Below are 24239 nucleotides of genomic sequence, written 5' to 3'. Positions count from 1 at the left end.
TCTGTGCCTGTTGTTTTTAAAATATAATATATTTAATAGCGATAAAAGAATGATATTTCTAGCTTAAATGTCATAATAATTTTGAGGGAGTTGTAATAATGACTTTTGCAAAAATGTAAGTGATGTGGACTCAGAATGAGTGACTTTAATTATGGCCAGCTTGTGGGTAGTTTTACAAGACTGTAATGGGAGCCAGACGTGTCCAGCAGCAGTGGTGGTGGCAGCCATCTTGGCGGAGCATACTGTGTCCTGCACCCCACCCCCACCCCTGCCTTCAGACTTTCTTAACTACGAGGCGCGCATCCTTTCCCCATTTCTCGTCCTGCACTCCTCTCTTCCCGTGACTTCATTCACCCCCATACACCCAGGGGCGTAGCTGCTACTGGCGCAGTGGCACCGGGGGCCCACTGAATCGTGATTATTGCTGTATTTCTATGTTTTTTTACCTTTCCTAACGTCACTTCCTGTCGTGACGTCACTTTCTGTCTCTGAGCGTCCCCCCACTTCTTTATTTAGGACTTCTGGATCTGCAGGTGTCACCGATCTGGTTTGGGGCTCTAGCGGTTAGAGTCGCACTGTCAACCTGAAGGGTTATCCTTAACGTCATTCGCCTAAAACGCTACGTTTATGTGTTTAATAGGGGCGGGCAGTTATTTGAAGTTATGCCACATTTTTTAATCAAATGCCAAGAAATATGCAACACTTTATTTATTTGTAATATGGGCGAATATGCTTTGAACTGGTTAGATATAATAATCTAAGGTAATACTTAAGCAATACGTACATCGAACGCTATCGGTAAAGGATTTGGAACGACAGGCAACAAACACTCAGTAACTTAAGTTCTAAGCATTTCCGACACTTCCTCAATCAAGACACTAGAGGGCAGCACGGGACAAGCAAACGAAACAGACATTCTTTATCCTTTAGGTGTACTTTAAATCTAGCAGGGTACCTCGGTGGCTACGGGATTAATCGGCCACTCGCTAGAAATGTAACAAGTAAAATAGATCTTGACAAAAACAATACAATAGATTTCACGCCGGCGAAACCTAACAATAGTCCTGCCATGTATTTATAAAAAAAAGACAGCGCCTTGGTAACAAGCTCGAGGAAGTGTTTATTTTTTATTTGTTTAAGGGTGTGTCTCGGCAAGGCAAGTGATTTACAAACAAATATGTAACTCCGGAAGAACGAGAGCGCGTGACTTGTTAATGTTTGTGCCAATAGACATTTTATGATGCGCATAAAAGCCATGATTTTCGAAGGTGGTCACATACTTTACACTGCAAGATCAATGTCGCATTACAAAAATAGAGATGGGCAAGAACAGACCTGCTTATCCTTATCTACAATCACTCAATTTCTTTTTATTTTTTTCTCCTTCGATGCTGATGACGGAACCGCTCCGTCATCAGCCGCGGTAGCGCTGTGCTGATGACGGAGCGGTTCCGTCGTGGCGCGCTCGCTGGATTCCGCGCCTGCGCTGGGCGTTCCATTGAGCGGGCAGGGCCATGACGGAACCGCTCCGTCATGAGCACAGCTCAACCGAGGCTGGTGACGGAGCGGTTCCGTCACCAGCATGGGCGCGCCGCACGGCCGCCCCGCCCCCTTAGCACTGCGGCGGAATAGCCGCCGCAGCAAAGGTGTTAAGCATACATGTCAACACGCGATTTAGGCGGGAGTCATACGCTTTCTTAAACCAAAAAAGGATGTATTTTAACTTTCTTACGCTGAATGACGGGCCCCGGGCGAAGCACACTCGCAGACTAGTCTTCCCCCGGGGTCATTCGCGCGAGACCAGGCCAGCTAGGGGCAAAGGGAGGAGTTGGGGGGATGTCATAAGTGCAAGGGAGGAAGGGAACTTCCTCTTCCTGCACCCAGCACCATCAGGAGGGTCTTTGCGAAAGGCCACCCACCCACCCTGCAGTTCATGGGGTTTGAGGCATGGGTTGGCTTAGCGTGCCAGTTTAGGCCAGGGCTGCGGGTAGGCGGTACTTTGGAGGGATAGGGGGGTCAAGAGCGGGCGCACCCATCCCTGGGGCGGTGGGGGTGGGGGAAGTTTGAATGATGTGGGGAGCTGGAGGCATGACTGGAATGTCAGAGGTATCGGGGCAGGAGGCTAGGTGATTTCTGCATATGGATGAGGTACGGTATGGGCATGGAGCAGTTGGAGATAGGAGGGAGAGTGGGTGAAGAGTGTGAGGCATGAAGAGTTGATATGGGGGTTGTTGTTATTAATGTTGATGTTTTTGGTTATTGTTATGTTGTGCAGCCAGGTCTATTAAATGGCCGTTTATGCTTTAACACCTGCGTGGTCTGTTTATTGCAGGAAATGTCCTCCGCTTTATTCAATTTTAAGGGAAATGGGTGTATCCTAAAGCGCTCAACATTGTCTTTCAGCAATTTCAGGGCGCTTTGATGTACATGAACAAGGCACGCATAGAACACAGATCAAGGGTAGATACAGCCCATTCGGATGTAAGGCCTCCAGCTATCGAGCCCCCTGCAGCCGCAGCCACTAGGCCTGAACAGTACTCAAACATAGGGAGTCTGATGATCCTCAGGTTAGGGTGTGTAGAGTCTCGAAGATGGTTTCTCTGCGCTCGCAGAGATCGGTAGCAATCATTTTGCTGTTTGAAATATCGTTGATGTCTCACTCAAGTATGAACTGGCTCACGGAAGAAATCTAGATATAGTGATATTAACACCTTGGCTGCTAGGGGGTTTTCCACTCCTGTGCTGCATTTACTCAATCCCCTTTGTTCATGACAAGGTCAACTCGTCATAAGCACAGGGCAGTGTGGACGTGGGTGAAGGGACGACCGTGACACCAACTGTAGGGTTTAAGGAAGGTTTTATTTTGATGGTTCTTATAGGCTTATTAACCAACGTCTTTCGTGTCCTGAAAGTTAGTCTTTCCCGGGCGAAGGTACTGGAGTCCGTGGCGCTGCTCGTCTATAGGCGTTTCCCCGGGAAGTTGAGTTCTTACTTCGGGCGTCAGGAGTCTCTCCACATGTAAGAAAGAAGACCAACAGGGCGGAAAGCCGTTAGGTCACAGTCCTCTATAGGGATTGCACCATGGGAACCCAGGGAGTGCGTGGTTTACACCCGGTGTATCTACTGGTAACTACAGTGCTCAGTGCAAGAGGGGTGGAGGTAGCGGTAAGAAAGGGTAGGGTGAGGGAAAGGGGAGATAGGTCTGAAGGTCGGTTTCAGCGGGGAAAGAATTACACACAGCTGCGCTCTACACACTAGCATTACGCTTTCCTAGCCAAGCCGCCAAACGCCGCCGTACCTGTGTCAGCCACACTCCTCCCTCGGGAGTGTGGCACGGCGGTCCGCAGGGTCGTTGGCCTCCTGGCTCGCCTCGTGGCTCAGCTTCTCCGCCAGCTCCTCCGTAGGCTCCTGCTTCGGTCCCTCCGGTCTCTTCTTCCGACGTACTCCGCTTCTCCGTCTCTTCGGGTTCCGCCCTCCTCCTCGCGGTGTCTCCACACCCGGTGTACAGGACTTCCCCTGTTTTAACCAATCCAGAGACAGGGACGTCACGGAGGGTCGGGGCTTCACCCTCGTATGACGACGCCCACTTAAAGGGCTTGTTGTCTTCGAACTCGCTAGCAGTCTCGTTTCTGTGTACCCACTCGGGATCCTGTGGAGAAGCCGGAAACGACAGATCAGTAGAGGTTGGGCTCCACCATTCCCGACGGGTAAGGTCGCCGGCTTTACATTCCTCCCCCCCTGGATTCTCCCGATCGGGGAGAATGGGCATTCTGGAGAGAAAATCAGCTTTCCCATTGTCAACCCCCTTCCGATGCACAACCTTGAAGGCAAACGGTTGCAGGAAGAGAAACCAGCGGAGTATCCTAGCGTTCTGGGACCTGTTTCGTTGCATCCACTGGAGGGGAGCGTGATCGGAGTATAAGGTGAAAGATTTACCCTCCAGGTAATACCTCAGTTTGTCAATGGCCCATCTTATGGCGAGGCACTCCTTTTCCACCGTGGGGTACTTCTGTTCCCTTGGATGGAGCTTTCTGCTGACATAGTGCACAGGATGTTCGACACCGTCATCCCCTTCCTGTGATAGCACAGCTCCTATGCCGGTGTCAGAGGCATCAGTGGCCAGTGAAAAGGGTTTCTCGAAATTAGGTGGGATGAGAACCGGACTAGTGGTAAGGGCAGTTTTCAGGGTCTGGAACGCTTTGGTGGCACCGTCTGGTGGTGGGTTTGGCAGAACGTTTTTGACGTGTTTCTGCAAAAGGTCTGTGAGGGGACTAGAAAGGTCTGCAAAGTTCTTTATAAATCTTCTATAGTACCCTATAAGACCTAGGAATGCTTGTAACTCTTTTTTTGTGGTTGGGAAAGGAGTGCTAGTTATAGCCTTGATCTTTTCCTCCTGAGGTGCTATGACTCCCTCCCCTAGCATGAACCCCAGGTATTTCACCTTTGGGAATGCCGCCCTTGATTTTTTTGCATTCACATGGAGTCCGGCTGCCTGTAGTGCGGTTAATATATTGGATACATGTACCAGATGTTCTTTCCAGGATGAACTAAAGATGACTATATCATCCAGATACACCGAACTGTATAAGGTGTGCTTTGCCAGTACCCTGTTCATTAACCGCTGAAAGGTAGCGGGGGCTCCATGGAGTCCAAATGGTAAAACAGTAAACTCAAAGAGCCCATCTTCCGTTGCAAAGGCTGTTTTGTGGCGATCCTCCTCCCTGAGTGGTACCTGCCAATAGCCCTTGGTCAGGTCAAGAGTGGTAATGTCTGGTTGCTCCAGACTGGCCCTTGCTTCCTTCTTGAAGAGAGGCACCCCGGACCCTCCTGGTCCACTCCAGACGCCATTTTAGGTCCACCGCGTGGGCTTGAATTTGCCAAGGCTTTGTTGCCCAATCCTGGGTCCAGCAACGCCGACAGCTTCTATCTTCGTGGGACAGCTCGATCCTCCTTCCTGGTCGCCGACAACGCCTCCTGGTCCGTGAGATCTCCGAGCCCAGCGTCACCCACACGCCTTGTCGAGGTGGCTACCATCCGGTGCCCTCCTGGTGCCCACTGACTACTGGCTAGTAGTCCCGAACTTGGTCCCCTCTGCTTTCAGGTGTCATCTTCCATCGATCCAGGCTTGGATCCACCGAACTTTCTTCAATGGTCGCCTGCCAGCAACTTCTTTCCTCCAGGCTCCTGGTCCGTCAACGAGGATTCCCGACGTCTTTTGAGTCCTATGCAGCTGCAGCCCCTGGGCTAGGTAACTTCGGCATTTCGGTGCCCCAGCATAGCCTCACTATCCAAGGGTCAGAATCTACTTTCGTTTTCTCCCTACCAGGTCGGGTTCGCCCGAGAACACTAACTTTGCAAATTCTAGCTACCATAGACTTTGTCCCGCATCTCGCGTGAGAGTGCACACACTGCACCCGAGTCCCCTGGGTCTCCTAGAAGTAATCTAACGATTCTATAGTCAAGTCCTAGCGATTCCAAAGCCTATTAGTACTGTACTTACCTGCTAGTAATTTCGCATTCCACTTTTGAAGTATATGGTTTTCCGTGCCCCTCGGGCATTTGTATATACTGTGCTAACTTAAGTATTTTTGTAAGAGTTTTGGTTTGTGCTTAGTACCCTGTCCTCATAAAGAGTACAGGGCTGTTGTGATTCTTAATAAATAACTGTTTATTTTCATAACACTTGTGTGGTGTCCTTTCACTTGGTATTCAAGGGGTATATGTGTGGTATAACAGCTGGCTTAACACGCCCTCTCGAGTCTTTAGCCTTAGACTGCTCGTATCCACGCTACTAGGATAGCTAGTCTATAAGGTTGACTTACAACCAATCATCAATAAGGGTTGCTGGACTGATACATAGTGTTCACTAGAATAGTGAGCACTGCATATCAGGCCACCTTCTCACATCCTCCATTTCTTTCCTTTGTCATAGTACTGCTTTTGAGCAACTTGAGCTTTCTCTAAGTTAGAATATGCCAAGTCTCTCAATTTGCCTAACCGAGATCTTAATTGCTGAGTGTATTCTAACAAATTTCTCTGTTCCGCAGCTCCTTCTTTTTCCCAGGCCTCCCTGGTGATTTCTAACAGAGACCGTGGTTGGCGGCCATAGAGCAATTCGAAGGGTGAAAATCCCAAACTACTCTGTACTTGAGCTCTTATTACATACAACGCTAGAGGTAGTACTCTGTCCCAATCCTTATTTTCGGTAGTCAGTAGTTTCTTCAAGGTGGTTTTTAGGGTTCTATTGTACCTCTCCATGAGGCCGTCCGTTTGTGGATGATAGGCGGACGTTCGGATGTGGTGGAGATCAAGCGTTTTGCACACCTCTTTCATCATCCGGGAAACAAAGGGTGTTCCCTGGTCCGTGAGAATTTCACGAGGGAACCCTACTCTTGAGAATAGTTCTACCAACTTGTCCGCTACATTCTTAGTAGTCGGGGTACTGAGCGCAAAGGCTTCTGGGAACCTAGTGTTGTAATCAACCACAACAAGAGCGTATGTATGGCCACGTGATGTACGTGGTAGTGGACCAATCAGGTCCATTCCTACTCTATCCCAGGGATTCCCTATGATGGGCATAGGCTGTAGAGGTACTGCTGGTGGACGTGTTAGATTCTTTTTTTGGCAAACCTCGCACTGTTTGCAATATGTGTCGGCTTCCTTGTATATTCCTGGCCAATAAAAGAGCCGTAGAATATTCTGTGTTGTTTTCTCACTACCACTATGCCCAGCAGTAAGGTGGGTATGAGCATAGAATAGTATCTGGTCCCTGAACTCCTGGGGCACTACCAGCTGGGTGGGCTCTCCCTCTTTGCTTTCTCTATAGAGCAGATCATTTTCTATCCTGAATCTGGGGTAGCTCTTGGAGGGAGTGGTCTGTGAGATATGTGCTGCTTCCCAGGCGTTTAACAGAGAGGGATCATTGACTTGTGCGAACTTGAACCCTTTATCTAACACCCATGGGTCTGCTGACAGGTAGGCTTCTGCGGTGTTTTCTTTTAACTCCCTTTTGAATAAGGACAGGAAGTCTGGGTTATCCACTCCTAGTATCAACTCTTCGGGCAAAGACCTTACTACCCCCACCTTTACTGAACAGGGTTCTCTACCTATAGGGTGTAGGGTAATTCTTGCCATAGGGTAGGGTTTGACATCACCATGGACGCACCTAATTAATACAGTCCCTTCCTGGCCTATCTGATCTGGGTGTAGAAGTCGCTCTTGAATCACTGATTGACGACAACCCGAGTCTAGCAAGGCTTTCACTAACTTCTGGTTGACTCGTACCCTTACGTAAAAGGAGGGGCCCATTTCAGAGGTGTACATGACCGCCCTTGGGATATATCCGACCTCCATGGGTTCTTCTGCGGGTCTTCGTTGGGGGCACATTCGGGCTATGTGGCCCCATTCCCCGCATTCAAAACACTGTGGTCCTTTCATAGGAGGTCCTTCATGCTTGAACTGCCGGGGTTTCATAGGTTCTGGTACAGTTTTTTTCTTCTCCGGTTTGGTCGTCGATGTTATGGCTTTGGAATTTTTCTCATTGTCCCAGGGAAAAGACCGGGGTGCTGCTCTGTTATAGTTGGCTGCCATTTCTATGGCTTGGGCTGCCGTTAGTCCAGGGTGTTGTCTTAACCATCTCTGTGTTCCGTATGGTAAGACTTCCATGAACTGTTCCAGTATAATACTGGTCATGACCTCTTCTTTACTCCGGATATCTGGCCTGAGCCATTTCTCAGCCGCCATTTTTACTCTCAGATACATGGTTTTTGGGTTCTCACCCGGTATTCCTTTCTCTTTTCTAAACCGAAGACGGTATGCTTCCGCATCCATTCCTAGGTGATCTAAAATCACCGCTTTTATGTCGGCATACGAAGACGTTCCTGTATGATTCGCCACTTGATAGGCGGTTTGTGCTTCTCCCGAGAGTAAGGGCGCCAAAAAGAATGGCCATTTCTCTTCCGGCCACCCACATGCCCTGGCGGCACGTTCAAAATTTAGCAGAAACGCGTCCGGATCTTCCCCATTTACATATTTTTGCAAGGCTACCCCTGATGGGTGTGGACCTATTGGTCTCCTGTCCGTTGTGGTTGTTGAGAGAGGAATTTGTACAACTTTTTGGATGGCGTCCGTCCAACTGTTGGGTCATAGACATTTTGAATAAGTCCCGGTCAGCGTCTGCTGTATTTATCTGTTGGCCTATTGCCCATTCCAATTTTTGTTGTCCATCAATAAGCGTTTGGATCACTTGTTCCATTGCCATGGTCGTTTGGGAAGGGGAGGATCCCACTTCTGACACCAGTGTGGACGTGGGTGAAGGGACGACCGTGACACCAACTGTAGGGTTTAAGGAAGGTTTTATTTTGATGGTTCTTATAGGCTTATTAACCAACGTCTTTCGTGTCCTGAAAGTTAGTCTTTCCCGGGCGAAGGTACTGGAGTCCGTGGCGCTGCTCGTCTATAGGCGTTTCCCCGGGAAGTTGAGTTCTTACTTCGGGCGTCAGGAGTCTCTCCACATGTAAGAAAGAAGACCAACAGGGCGGAAAGCCGTTAGGTCACAGTCCTCTATAGGGATTGCACCATGGGAACCCAGGGAGTGCGTGGTTTACACCCGGTGTATCTACTGGTAACTACAGTGCTCAGTGCAAGAGGGGTGGAGGTAGCGGTAAGAAAGGGTAGGGTGAGGGAAAGGGGAGATAGGTCTGAAGGTCGGTTTCAGCGGGGAAAGAATTACACACAGCTGCGCTCTACACACTAGCATTACGCTTTCCTAGCCAAGCCGCCAAACGCCGCCGTACCTGTGTCAGCCACACTTCTCCCTCGGGAGTGTGGCACGGCGGTCCGCAGGGTCGTTGGCCTCCTGGCTCGCCTCGTGGCTCAGCTTCTCCGCCAGCTCCTCCGTAGGCTCCTGCTTCAGTCCCTCCGGTCTCTTCTGCCGACGTACTCCGCTTCTCCGTCTCTTCGGGTTCCGCCCTCCTCCTCCTGGTGTCTCCACACCCGGTGTACAGGACTTCCCCTGTTTTAACCAATCCAGAGACAGGGACGTCACGGAGGGTCGGGGCTTCACCCTCGTATGACGACGCCCACTTAAAGGGCTCGTTGTCTTCGAACTCGCTAGCAGTCTCGTTTCTGTGTACCCACTCGGGATCCTGTGGAGAAGCCGGAAACGACAGAACAGTAGAGGTTGGGCTCCACCATTCCCGACGGGTAAGGTCGCCGGCTTTACAGGCAGGTAAAACCCATGACGAGTTGACCTTGTCATGAGCACTGAAGGGGTTAAAATGCATTCTTGCAAAATATCCAACAACTTTGCTCTTGTTAGTTTTCAAAAGCTGCATTTGCACCAGCATAATTACAATGTTTGTATCTTTAATAGGCCTGGGTGGTGAACTCGGCTCCCCTGGAGCATGCAACGTTCTGAAAACCTGCGGAGCAGAGTTTTTTCCTCGTTCGCGCTTGCCAAAGTTAAATTGGCGAGTGCGAGCAAGCAAAATCCAACACTAGACCACATCCTAGTGAGATTTTTCAACGCGGGCGGTCGTGAATGGTCGAGTTTGGCATCAGATATTTAATCAATCAATCAGTAACTTGTAAAGCGCACTACTTACCTGTGAGGGTCTTAAGGCGCTGAGGGGGGGGGGGGGGGGGAGGGGGGAAGAGCTGCTGCTGCTCAAAGAGCCAAGTCTTGAGGAGCTTCCTGAAGGTGAGCAGGTCCTGGGTCTGTCCCAGCTGGGTGGGGAGAGTGTTCCAGGTTTTGGCGGCGAGGAAGGAGAAGGATCTGCCACCGGAGGTCGTTCGTTGGATGCGCGGGTCAGCGGCGAGGGCTAGGCTGGTGGAGCAGAGATGGCGGGCGGGGGTGTAGAAGCTGAGTCTGCTGTTCAGGTAGGCTGGTCCGGTGTTGTGGAGTGCTTTGTGTGCGTGGGTGAGGAGCTTGAAAGTGATCCTCTTGTTGACGGGGAGCCAATGCAGGTCTCTAGGGTGGGGGGTGATGTGGATGCGTCGAGGGATGTTGAGGATCAGGCGGGCAGAGGCGTTCTGGATGCGTTGCAGTTGTAGGTGTTTGGCCGGGATTCCTGCATAGAGTGCGTAGCCGTAGTCCAGTCTGCAGGTGACGAGGGCTTGGGTCACCAGTCTTCTGGTTTCGGTTGGGATCCATTTGTAGATTCTGCGAAGCATGCAGAGGGTGTTGTAGCAGGAGGAGGAGATGGCGTTGACCTGTCTTGACATGGAGAGGTAGGAGTCGAGGATGAATCCTAGGTTGCGTGCGTGGTCAGTGGGTGTTGGTGCTGTTCCCAGTGTGGTCGGCCACCAGGAGTCGTCACAGGCAGAGGGGGTGGGGCCGAGGATGAGGACTTCCGTCTTGTCCGAGTTCAGTTTCAGGCGGCTGTTCCTCATCCACTCGGGGACGGTCTTCATTCCCTTGTGAAGGTTGGTTTTAGCGGTGTGCGGGTCTTTGGTGAGGGAGAGGATGAGTTGTGTGTCGTCGGCTTAGGAGATGATGTTCAGGTCGTGCTGGTGGGCCACTTGAGCGAGGGGGTCATGTAGACTTTGAACAGGGTCGGGCTGAGGAATGAGCTGGATTCCGGCTTCTTGGAGGCGTGTCATTAGTGTGCGGTGGCAGACCGTGTCGAAGGCGGCTAACAGGTCCAGGAGGATAAGGGCTGAGGTTTCGCCGTTGTCTAGTTGGCGCCTGATGTCGTCTGTGGCGGCGATGAGGGCTGTCTCGGTGCTGTGATTTCGTCTGAACCTGGACTGGGATGGCTCTAACGTGTTGTTGTCCTCGAGGTGAAGGGTCAGCTGCATGTTGACGATTTTCTCGATTACCTTTGCCGGGAAGGGGAGCAGGGAGATGGGGCGGAAGTTCTTGAGGTCTTTGGGGTCCACCTTGGGCTTCTTGAGGAGGGCGTTAATTTCTGCGTGCTTCCAGCATTTCGGAAACGCCGCTGTGTCGAAGGAGATATTGATAACCTTCCGTAGTTGGGGTGCGATGGTAGCGCCAGCTTTGTTGAACACGCAGTGTGGGCAAGGATCTGACGGAGATCCAGAGTGGAAGGAGCTCATGACCTTGGGTGTTTCTTCGTCGTTGACGTGAGACCAGGTGGTCAACTGGTTGCTGCGGGTGACGATCGGGGTGGGGTCTGTTGCGGTCGGGGCGGGTGAGGCATTGAGGCTGTCATGGATGTCGGCGATCTTGCGATGGAAAAAGGTGGCCACTCCAAGTCATAAATAAAAGGAAGAAAAAGCACCCCTTATGCAATCAATATTAAAACGAGCATTGGCACACCAATTACGTCTAGCTTTAATGTACTAACGATTGCAACCTCCATTTCTGCATGTTTGTGTCTGTATGCGTTACTACGTTAAAGCTTGAGCTCTAATCTTTGTCAATACCTATTTTGTTTTAAGCTGCTCTGTGGTGCAGCCTTGTGTTTTTATGTGTCATGTACTGCAACACAAGTGCTTCATAGCAGGATGAATGCTACATCAAATAGCCAGTAGCATGAGTTGAGAGAAAAATACTCCTCTCGGTGGAGCCAAAGCAATCTCTTTATTCCAAAGAATTGATAACAATAGGTACTCTGAAAAGCTGTGCTGCATAGTCAGACCTAAAATCATTCCTTCCTACATATTACATATGCAAGTATTTGTATATATTCCCACGCCTATATGTGTATTGATCGTGTTGTGAAGTTTTCATAAAACCACAACATTCCCATGATTTCCAAACTCCACTTATTACGTATGCAATTTTTTTTTATTCCCATGTATTTAGGGTGTGGTGAAAGTCGCTCTCTAATTAAGATTATGGATCACACTCTACATCTTTCATTAATGAACCACAGAAAGAAAATCTGAAGAGGAAATAATGAGTATTTCATTGAGGAATGTGCAACTTACTTGGATGAGAAGGGTTATGCATGGAGTTGAAGTCCATAAGGATTACCACAATGTAATATGGTACCAAAAAGGTGAAAAATTTGCAGGTGTTTTTTTGGATGCAGTGAAATTTCTCTCAGACGTGTCCTTTGATCACCTAAAAGAATCTGCACTGGCTTCTGGGCTCACAATTGCTGGTCATTACAGGAAGGTGGAGTATTATGATGTGATCCTATTTAAGCTTCAACATTCCATACTCTCAACAGACCCCGAATGTGGTCCTTGGATTCACAATAATAAATCATTAGCTCAGTCCTGGTAGTGTGGCAAACAGCAGTCAGGCTTTACTAGAGGAACGTGTTAAGCATTTCTGAGTACCAACATGGACAATAAGTAATTGACACAACTCAATACAAACCTGACACTAATTTAGAAAAGTACAGTGTATTTTTATCTTAATTTAGACACCAAAATGAACAGAATAGCATACATAACCGGGGTTATACATTTGCTTCTAAAATCAGTGCAAACTAATACAGCAAGCCTTTATCATTGCGGTCAATGGAAAAAAAACCACAAGTGGCAATCCGTCACTTGCAGGTCGAGTGTCGTGGAACCCTTGCAGGGTAAAGGTAATGTGGGTCTCAGGACCAGGCCAAGAAAGTCAGTTAAATTTTACCTGCCCATGGAGCCCAATTCAGGGTTGTCCTGGCTGTCCCTTGTGCTGAATGGGAGCCACGGGAGAGTTGCTGTCACCGGTTACACAGTCTGCGGGGTAACAAGATGCAAAAACACAACAACGGGGTGGTTGCTGATGTCGGTCGAAGGTTGGGTGGAATTCCCTCTAGGTGCAGCGTCATGTGCAGGGGTCAGTTGTCACTTGTCAGACTGGTGTCCAACAACCCTTGACAGTAGTAATCCTTGGAAAAAGGTACTTCCTTGCCAGGTGATCATGGGGAACGCAGTAGCTGCCTGTAACTTTGTAGAAGGCAGGACTACAGTTCCCACAATGTACTAAACCATCTGGATTTGGGCAATCCCTAAGAGGGCCTGATGGCCAGTGATTCTTCGGATCTGGAGCATTGTTTTACCTGCAGTTTACAGGGCATTAGGCACTAGTGCCACTAGTCCAGGGGAGTCTGAGGGCACTTCAAGCTCTCACAGGGGTCCCGCTGTCTGATGTAACCATGAGTTAGGCTAGGATGAGTCTTGATCAGGCAAGTCCAGGAGCGTTGCAACAGGGACAAAGTATCCCTATTGTGCTATGTGCAAGTCCTGTTGTTGCAGACACAGGTCTCATCTTTGTCCACTTCAATGCAGGTTGTGCAGAACAGATGTTCTGGTGTCATGACTAGCCCTTACATCCAAGATTTAGGGATAAAGAGGGGTGTAGGTGCAAGTGGCCAATGGGCTGCTTGCCCAAGTGGCTAATGCACCCCTGTGGTGACCACATCCAGGGTGTAGGTCACCTTTTCTACCCAGAATCCACTTTTTTCTACCACTTTTTAAAACGGCAGACGTCTTCCTTAGCTCTACAGAGCAGGTAACCCACCCCAGGGGTGCAGTAGCTTTTTGGGAGAGTACACCTCTAGCATACCTAATTTCCAACCTGGGGAAGGCTCTCTTGGAGTCAGCCCAGATGCATATCAGAGGCGGTGCAGCCTTTGAAGATCACCACTTTAATGCGCCGCTTCACTAGCCATCCTGGGAGGGAGAAGGTGTGATCTCCTTCCTGCCAAGGCCTCTGTTCCTGACTCCGGGAGTGATCACACTGCCTGGCAGGAGGTCAGAATCCTGTCTTGGTTGAAGCAAGCGCAGGCTGCTAGCCAGAGCACAGAAATGCTGGGGCAACCAGGTAGACAACCTCAAAGGTAGCCATCCAGGTACATGTCAAATCGCCTCAACACAAGATTCCTGGCAGGGGTGAGAAGGCACGCTGTTTGATACCAAACACGACATATTTCGGCATTACCGATATGGAGCTGCCAACCTCTGGTTTGCCAGGATGTCAGCACATGTTATCCCATGGATCACCTCTCAATTATAGTGTACTTTAATTGTAAAGGCCACTATAGGGACATATAAGCTTGCACTTACATGCCCACACCTTTAATATCAGGCACCCTGCCTCCTGAGCTCAGAAGGCCTTCCTTAGGGGTGACTGACATATATAAAAAGCAGTGCATTAACTTGGCCACACATGGTGAAGGCAAAGTCGAAAAGGAGCAGTTTACTCTGTTCCTGCAGTCTGCAATGGCAGACCTGCTGTTACTAGTTTTCTTGGGTCACTCAGGGTGGTACAAGCCGTTCTGCAAGCCCTGGTGACCCCTTTACCACCCAAGTCATGCAGTGCATGGATTGGTCAGGGAGTCTGTCCCTGGGGCTGCTGAGACCAGCAGGCAGGAAGAGGAAAGGTGGCATGCGGAGACGGTAGACAGTCAAAATATCGAGTAGGAAATATCGACCTACCATAATATCGAGTCTGAAATATCGTAGGTGCATAATATCGAAGGCAAGAATATCGTAGGACAGAATATCGACCCAAGGTAAGTAATATCGAAATACTTAATATCGATGTAAGTAATATCGAAGTTAGCAATATCGATAGCATGTATATCGATGTTACTAATTTCGATGACACTAATATCGATATTTGTATTATTGTATAGTTTTTTATTATGTATGTGTTATATGTTTAATTTAAGTATTTAAAATAATTACTATTATATGTGTATAAATTTAATATAATAATAAATACATTTATAAGTAAATTTTATGTTTTTGTACCGGAGCGGGTTGTGGGTTTATAGGGGAATAGGGTGGGAAGTAATTTAATTATGGTAAATTGATTAGTAATTAGTAGGATTTATTACTAAATTATAATTAATTGGTAATTATGTGAAAATAATAGGAAAATAATTTTAATTAATGTATTATTTGATATATATGTTCTGTAGCGGGTTGTGGGTTTATAGGGGAATAGGGTGGGAAGTAATTTAATTATGGTAAGTTGATTAATAATTAGTAGGATTAATTAATTAATTATAATTAATTGCTAATTAATATTGATTAATTTGGTAAAAAATTAATTGATTAATTGATATATATTTTCTGTAGCGGGATGTGGGTTTATAGGGGAATGGGGTGGGGAGTAATTTAATAATAATTAATTAATTAATATATGTTTTAAAAATGTATATTTAATTTATTGGGAAGTAATTAATATTAATTAGTTAATTAATTATTATAATTTTGTACATATTTAACGTTATTAATTAATTGGTAATTAAATAATATTAATTAGTTACATTAATTAGAGTAATTTAGTTATATATAATTGTTAGTTACTGTTAATTAATCAATTGGGGGAAAATAATATTAATTATTAAATTATATTAATTACAGCTAATGTGCTAATATATTTACTTTGTTTGTTATTGTTAATTAATAATTAATTGCTAATTAAATAATATTAATTAAGTTTGGGTAAAGGAGTATTTTTAGGGTTTAGGGTCAGTTTTGGGTTTTTGGGTAAAGGGCTATTTTTAGTGTTCAGGGTCAGTTTTCAGTTTTTGGGTAAAGGGGTATTTTGAGGGTTTAGGGTCAGTTTTCAGTTTTTGGGTAAAGGGTTATTTTTAGGGTTCAGGGTCAGTTTTCAGTTTTTGGGTAAAGGGGTATTTTTAGGGTTCAGTGTCAGTTTTCAGTTCTTGGGTAAAGGGGTATTATTTGGGTTGAGGGTCAGTTTTCAGTTCTTGGGTAAAGGGGTATTTTTTGGGTTCAGGGTCAGTTTTCAGTTTTTGGGTAAAGGGGTATTTTTTGGGTTCAGGGTCAGTTTTCAGTTTTTGGGTTAAGGGGTATTTTTAGGGTTCTGGGTCAGTTTTCAGTTCTTGGGTAAAGGGGTATTTTTAGGGTTCAGGGTCAGTTTTCAGTTTTTGGGTAAAGGGGTATTTTGAGGGTTTAGGGTCAGTTTTCAGTTTTTGGGTAAAGGGTTATTTTTAGGGTTCAGGGTCAGTTTTCAGTTCTTGGGTAAAGGGGTATTTTTTGGGTTCAGGGTCAGTTTTCAGTTTTTGGGTAAAGGGGTATTTTTTGGGTTCAGGGTCAGTTTTCAGTTTTTGGGTAAAGGGGTATTCTTAGGGTTCAGGGTCAGTTTCAGTTCTTGGGTAAAGGGGTGTTTTTTGAGTTCACGGTCAGTTTTCCCTACTGTTGCACTCTCTGGAGTAGGAATAGAAATTTTTACCCTTACGCTATCCAACGTTTTATTTAATTAATTGTTAAAATATCAAATGTTTATTTTATTTTTTATATTACTTACATTTTATTTATGTTACTCTTTTATGTTTGTAAATGTGTTAGTAAATTAGAATATATTTCATTAATTTATAAATTCGTAAAATAATTATTAATACTTATTGTTCAGTGCATATATATTACATATTTACTGTATATATTTAATTAATGTATTCTTAATATATATGTATTATTTATTACTTTTAAACATTATTAGATACTTTTAAATATGTTTTTTTTATTTATTAGTCTTATAGACTTAATTTTACATTTATATATTAAAAAAAAAAACGATATTTTTAGCATCGATATTTTTGACATCGATATATTTTTTTCGATATTTTTGTACTTACCATGTTGTAGATAGGATGTCGATATTTTTGCCCTCGATATTGTTGACTCGATATTCTTGTAGGTCGATATTTCTGTAGTCGAAATTCTGTCAGTGATTCGCGGAGACGCGACGTTGGAGCGCCAGGCGGCAAAATGTAAGTTTTATTATTATTATTTTATATTCAATGCCCCCAGCTGTCCGACCACACCCACCCCCCTTTGTTTATATAGGCCGCTGCTGGGGGTTACGTTTACTTCATAGATCTTTCATAGTGCCTAGGTGTTTAAATGTCCCACAGAGGCATGCATCCAGCATACATTTTCCAAAGGATGTTAATTATCCAGTTTGTTTCTGGAATTAAGCTGTCCAAGATAAATTACTGGATTAAATCTACCCCAAATATTTGTATTCATTATCGGACTCCAGTGGTAACTCACATACAAGCCACCTAAATGTGGCCTTTGCCTGACCATTCAAAAAGATCACCATCTAATTTTTGGTGATGTTAATTATTGGATGGTTTCCATGGCATAATTAGATACCGTATTTTCCGGCGTATAAGACGACCCGGCGTATAAGACGACCCCCCACTTTGCTTGATAAACTTTAGGTTTCATGCTATACTCGCCGTATAAGACGACCCCCACTTCCAGCGCAGTCCAACTTTCTATCTCCATGGACTGAGGAGATCACGTGGTACTGACACTCCCCTCCTTCCGACGAGCATGAGATTTCTGGAAGGAGAGAGAGATCAGCACATGTGGAACACAGTGGGGGCCGCCATCTTCAGAGCTGCCTGTTATATTTCAGGACCTCCTGCTGCCTCATCCATCTGCCTGGGGATGTGGAGGCGCGTGTGCAGGTCAGTCTAGGCACTTGATCCATGTAACTTAACGTTGGGTTTATGTAATAAACGTTCCGCTCCACGGTGGAAGCTGCTCGGTATCCCTGGCTGCAGGCATGCGATTTTATATAGCGCGGACTTTACCCGTTTGTGTCTCCACGGTGGAAGCTGCTCGGTATCCCTGGCTGCAGGCATGCGATTTTATATAGCGCGGACTTTACCCGTTTGTGTCTCCACGGTGGAAGCTGCTCGGTATCCCTGGCTGCAGGCATGCGATTTTATATAGCGCGGACTTTACCCGTTTGTGTCTCCACGGTGGAAGCTGCTCGGTATCCCTGGCTGCAGGCATGCGATTTTATATAGCGCGGACTTTACCCGTTTGTGTCGGACGGCAGTTTAGAGCCCCCCCACGCTCCCGCTGGGTCGCAAGCGTGGGCGGGAAATGGTGCAAAGCTGCTCGGTATCCCTGGCTGCAGGCATGCGATTTTATATAGCGCGGACTTTACCCGTTTGTGTCGGACGGCAGTTTAGAGCCCCCCCACGCTCCCGCTGGGTCGCAAGCGCTGTCGAAAAATCCATGAAAACAAAGGGTCTAATTTTGTATCCGGCGTATAAGACGACCCCCGACTTTCAAAAACATTTTCAGGGGTTCAAAAGTCGTCTTATACGCCGGAAAATACGGTAACTGATCATATCTCTGCTGAAGAGTGATGGGGGTGAGAATAAATCATCTGCCTGCATCAGAACTGGCAAATTACCATTTCTTTATTTGGGGGGAAAGGACCACCATTGTTTTAGTGGCTCACAGGCAGCCTTGCTAATCCACATGATACCAAGACTTCAGCTCTAGATCTCTCAAAGGCTTGGAGTTGGCGATCTCTCCTTTTTGGCCAAGGATGTTTCAGTTTCTGCTACCTTGACAACTATTGGTGGAATGCAAATGGATTCTCCTTGTATTTTCATCTCCACTGAGGGCTCCTCCTCATCCACATGCGACTCTCTAGAAGCTGAAGTTTGACAGCTTGGCTTTTGAGAGGTTAGAACTTCAACATCTAGCTTTTCTAGTTCAGAGTTCCATAGTTTAAAGATCTTGCAGAGATTCAACCCTAAAAGCTTATGACCACCATTATACTTTTAGGCACTGGGCTAGGTCCTGAGAGTTACGGCTTGGAATTGTGAAGAAGCCTTGGTTTTACACTTTCCCCAGGATGCATTTCCAAAGATACAACTGTTTCGACTCTTTGCTTTCAATTGTCATTTAAAGAGCTGCAAGGCTTATAGGACCATTGGGTGGTTTTTCTAAATGTATTTCCCACAAGATTCTCTTCCTCGCTGCTGTTATCTATGCTAAAAGGTTGGATGAATGTGGATGTTTGCTGTGGGTACCTCCTGATCTCAGGATGTTTCTGGCAAAGTATTATTGAGGCTGGGTCCCTGATTCATTTGAAAGATCAACCTCTAGACAAGAATTACAGGAAAAGATTTCTGTTCATTCTTACCTACTAATCCTTTTTATAATAGGAGCATGCTCTTCGCACTCTAGTTTCTCACAAGATCGTCTCTATTTACCTGGCTAGGACAGCTGACTTTCATAGCTGTGATCCTCTTTTCTATAAGTTTGCCTCCCCCCGGCTGGGCCAAAAGATTATTGTGCTTTCTCTAAGCAGATGTATTAGGTCGATAATTGTTTCAACAAACGCATCTGTGGGTTCTGATTCTCCTTATTACACCTAGGGGAAGTCTTCAAAGGGTCTGTCTCTTTGATGGAGGACCAGGGGGGTTCTATTTCTGATATTTGCAGGCCTGCCTGGTGGGCTGCATCTTCTGCATTCATCCTTCATTACCGGCTACAGGAGGATAGTAAGGCTGTCTGGGTTTTGGATCCAAGTTATTGCCCTCAGCTGGGATTTAAGTAATTCACACTGCAAACAATGTGTGCAGTTCCCAGGAACAAGCCCCTAAGGAAAGACAAATCCCATCCCTTTAATGTACCTTTTTAAATAATGCCCTTCATCAATAAAGACATTTTCAGAAGGACATTTCGTGCCAACAGGATTTGCGTCTTGTGGTTTTCATTTTCCCTAAATAGGAGAGTGCATGAAGTTAAATACATAAAGGCAGGTCCAACAAATCAGTGTGATGTTTTTTGGAGAGTTAGATGTGACCTGTAAAACTTTAGTACCCAAGTTAATTTCATAATTAAATGACTGATAGCCTGCTTATGAGACGTTCCTCGCATTTGACAAAGCAAACTAATAGCATTCAAATATGTGTTTGCTACCTGCCACAGCTGCTGCCAGTGTCTGTTTAGGGAAAAAGTTTCATACAGACCAAAATGCACTTCAAGAATAGTCAAGTAATCACACTCTAAATATGAATAGCAACCTGTCTGGTTGAAAGATCTAATTTCAGCTTACCAAGAACTTACAGTGGGCTTAACGACTGCCCATTTCTTACCTTTAGTAGGCTTTATAGGCAATTTGATTTGTTTCTAATTGTCCATCCTTTGCTTGTCCTTCTTTGGACGCCTAGACTTTTTACTTGTGTCCTTCCACTCTTCACATCTACAGAACATTTTTTCCTTTTCCTTAAATGCTCCACAAGACTGTTGTATTTTCCAGCTGTATCCCTCGTGTGCTTCTCTCCTACCCCCACACTTCATGTTGCTCTCTCTTGTCTGTTTCTATTCGCCCCACACTGTACTCTCTCGCCTATGTGTTTCTCTCCCCACATGGCTCTTGCTTGTGTGCTTCTCCATTCGCCACTGGGTTGTTCTCTCCCTCATGTGCCCTTTCCCCGCTTTCCTTGTTGTTGTTCCCTTGTCTTGTGCTTCTTTTTCCTTCTTCCCCCACCCAATACTATGAGGTACTCTGTTCCATCTCCCAACCCAAACACCAGGCAGAGCTATTGTTTTATTAGAGCTTTGTTTTTCTTTTTGAAGGGCTAGACAGGAAATGACTTATGACTATTCTGCTTTATAAATAAAAGCACTTTTGTGCTACTACATGTTCATATTTTTAATTTACCAATCCATCTCGGGTCGGTAAATTAAAAAAAAATGGCACCCACGTCACACGCGTACGTCATGAAGCAAGCATGAACGCACCTACAAAATGACGTGGCCACCTTTTTCCCCCCTTTTGTTCATGCTGCACTGCATCGGCATTTTTGTTGGTGCTGTATAGCAAGAACAAAACGCATTGACCAAGCCAACAAGTCCCAAAGGTGAGACCTATTGGCTTTGTTGCTGCTTGTTATGTGCACGTGTGCCCCCGAGTGCCCCGTTTAATTTCCTAAGATAAATAAACTGCATTGGCAGATTCAAACTTATGACCTGCTGCAGATCCCTGCTGGGGAGGGGGTCGTAAACAAACCAGGCTGTTGTGGCATCAAGCAGAATTGCCTCCTGGGGCTAAACCCGTTTATGGTCTTGACAGGTTTAATGTCCCTGATGAAGAGTGAACGAAGGGAGGGGTTCACTAATTGCTGGGTTCAGCACAGAGCCCTAAGCACTGTTGTGCAAAGAGACTGGTGCATCCAGAGTGGACGCAAGCTGATTCATCCCGCCCTATCACCGCAGGAGACAGCTAACAAAGGGACGGGGCTTTGTGGGCCTATGGCAGTAGGCAGAACGACCTACAGCCAATTAACCTTTTGTTTACTGCACTTAACCGATAGCCGCAGCCTCAACAGCGGCATTTAATCGGAACATTTTCAATGGCAGAGTCAGACCTGCAAAGAAGAAGGGCCAATGCTTATTGAGTAAAAGCAGCCAAGTGTAACCATGTCATATGTGACATATGGCTTTTACCCAACTGAGATTTTTATTCTGGGACTTGTAGTTTTGTTTTAACACAGAGTGGGAGGATTCAAAATTCCAGTATGCATCGTTATTGTAAACTGTTCGTTTTAAGCAGATATTACATCTTTGTAAAATTATTTGGACCCACCTATGTCTTTTTGTGATTTCCCCAAAAATGTTTTAAAGATTTTCTGTGACTCTATTTTGCTGGCTCGGCTTGTTTTTTTGTTCTTAAGAGCGAAGCCGAACCCATGAATCGTGTCTCCCCTTGGTATCGCTGACCTGTCCACCTCTATTCTGTAGTCTGACATGTGAATGCTCCTAGCCACGCCCCCTCTGGCCACTCACCTGTCCGCCAGGCCTGGTCAGCAGAGTGGTGCATTCTGGGCCGGTCCGGAAGTGCAGTTGCTGCTTCCAGTGCAGCTCGGTGGATGACTCACAGGGGATGTCGGCGGCCGAGGCCCAGATCTGAAATCCAAAACAAACACGGATGTAAATACAGCAGGGCAACGGTGCCAAGGGCAGGCAGGCTCGCTTCCTGGCTCCTATTTACATAGCTGCCTGCCTTCCTACCTGTGTAAGACACCGTCTCTTGCTTGAAGATGTCAGCCCATGACTCATATCAGATGATGAGGCTGACAGGGTTTTAGCGCGCTGCTTCCTGGCCCAGCGGTGCCCCACGGGGGCACACGCTGTTTGTGCCAGAGGCAGCGGCCCTTCTGCGCATGCGCAGCGGATGACATGCGGATTTGTGGTGTGTCTCATCTCATGCACATAAAAGCACACACACACCCAAAGCCTTCAGCATGGTATGGCGAGTCCAGAAACTGCAACAACCTTCCCTGCTACCAGGGCACAAGTCCTAAACAAACATTGGCATAGCCAATAGGTCTCGCCTTTGGGGCCTTTTAAGTATTTAGCCAGAGCTATTGGCTTTGCCAATGTCTTCAAGCTGTGCTGTAGAGATGTGTGGCCGCTGTGCAGCATGCTGAAAAGTGATAATAAAAAAGTGTCAGAGCAATTTTATTACCTTATATATGACCAAGAAGGCATTATGTTCAACTGCACCACAATATTAAAAAAAGTATTTACAATAAAACATTTCCTAATTTTTCTTTTGTTATTGCAATGCTGGCAACTTGTTTATGCCTATTCCAATGGTTGTTTGTTAAAGCTTTTTTGAGGGGGCATAAACATTTGGAGGGTGAAGTTTGGGAACTAGTACCTGTATTATAACACTAGCAGCGGACAGACGCTAGGGGAGAATCAACATATGCCAGATTCCGAGAGCAGGCTGAAGTGGTGCTGAGTGATGCTAAGGTGGTACTGGTGGTGGTGACTGATGAGGAGACTATGTTGAAGTGATGCTGAATGATACTTAGGTCTTGCAGGAAGCTTCGGCGTCAGTGCGCTTTATAAATGGCACCTAACATAACATAACATAACATGATGATGTGGTGGTGTAATAGTGCAAAGGCGATGCTGAGTGATACCGATGTGGTGCTGAGTGATACTGATGTGGTGCTGAGTGATACTGATGTGGTGCTGAGTGATACTGATGTGGTGCTGAGTGATGCTGTGGTTAGGCTGAGTGATGCTGTGGTAGCGCTGAGTGATGCTGTGGTGATGCAGTGGTAACGCCGAGTGATGCTGTTGTGGCACTGAGTGATACTGTGGTGACGCTGAGTGATGCTGTGGTGACACTAAGTGATACTGTTGTGGCCCTGAGTGGTGCAGTGCTTGTGCTGAGTGATGCTGTGGTGGCGTTGAGTGATGCTGTTGTCGCGCTGAGTGATGCTGTTGTGGCACTGAGTGGTGATGTTGCGCTGAGTGGTGATGTTGCGCTGAGTGATGCTGTGGTGGCGCTGAGTGATGCAGTGGTAGCCCTGAGTGATGCAGTGGTAGCCCTGAGTGATGCAGTGGTAGCCCTGAGTGATGCAGTGGTGGCCCTGAGTGATGCAGTGGTGGCCCTGAGTGATGCTGTTGTGGCGCTGAGTAATGCTGTTGTGGCGCTGAGTGATGCTGTGGTGGCCCTGAGTGATGCTGAGGCTGTGCTGAGTGATACTGTGGTGGCGCTGAGTGATGCTGTGGTGGCGCTGAGTGATGCTGTGGGGGCGCTGAGTGATGCTGAGGTGGCGCTGAGTGATGCTGCAGTTGCGCTGTGTGATGCTGTGTTGGTGCTGAGTGATGCTGCCGTGACACAGTGTCTTTGCGAGTTACAGTGGTAAAGAACACCCTCCAAATATGATGACATTGCCAGGCTGCTGCTCTATCATTGCCTTTAACAATTAGACAAACCCATGCCCTCCCTTACTCAGGAGAGAAAATATTTAGCAGTCTCTGACATAATCTGGTCAAGACTTGACTAAGGAAATGTTACTTCTCAGCTGGGCATATTTCCAGTGGCCCGACTGCAAGAACCCCAAAATTCCACAGGCACTATTGTGACTGGCACTGCAACATGTAGCTATGCTAAACTGATCCGTGAGGCTTGCTCTCTTAAAATCCCTTATATAGTCCACAGACCCTTGTGTGGAAACACACCACTTGTTTTGTGCACACCTGAAAATTGCTCCTCCTGTTTCAAAATGTGACTGTAGTGATTTGTAGTGTATGGGGAGTACGTGTTAGCATGTTGTGTGTTGGGGGTAATAGAGAAGCATGTGAAGTGAGCCAGCTCATGCATCTGTTTCTTGGTCTGTATCCATTCTACCGCAGGGGTGACAGGAGAAGTGTGCTAGAACAGAATTGAGCGCTAAAAAATTTTCTTTTAATTCTTGCAGTAGCGCCTACTGCCAGATGACCTTTTTCTGCCTTTAGGCTGTTTTTGCAATTACTTTCACACAAAGCAGGTGGAAAGCCGCAAAAAATGCAATCATGACAAATACACAACAACGAAAATACAATTTTCAGGTAGGTGTCTTCGCTGCTTGAGACAAGAGACAGAAAAGAGAGTATAGAGGGATGGAAAGAAAACAATGAGGAGAAAGGAGAGTGTAAAAGAAAAGCATAAATGTGTTTGCGTAAATGTCTACCAAGAGGCACATACATAAAACTGTAAAAAAAAAGGCACGCCAAGTTTTGGACTACCAGCCAGC

General features: G+C 46.5%; 1 protein-coding gene across 1 annotated transcript in view; it reads right to left on the bottom strand.

Annotated features, from left to right (window-relative positions):
* Positions 1-24239, bottom strand: part of LOC147733243 (lamin tail domain-containing protein 2-like) — a 256043-nt gene that overhangs the window by 56337 nt on the left and 175467 nt on the right. The window contains exon 6 of the mRNA XM_086957808.1: positions 21490-21609. Within this exon, the coding sequence (XP_086813934.1) occupies positions 21490-21609 (120 nt within the window). The remainder of the gene's footprint in view (positions 1-21489; positions 21610-24239) is intronic.

Source organism: Lissotriton vulgaris, chromosome 2_1 (assembly GCF_964263255.1).
Source record: "Lissotriton vulgaris chromosome 2_1, aLisVul1.2, whole genome shotgun sequence".
NCBI classification, from domain to species: Eukaryota; Metazoa; Chordata; class Amphibia; order Caudata; family Salamandridae; genus Lissotriton; species Lissotriton vulgaris.
This window is presented reverse-complemented; position numbering and strand designations above follow the sequence as displayed.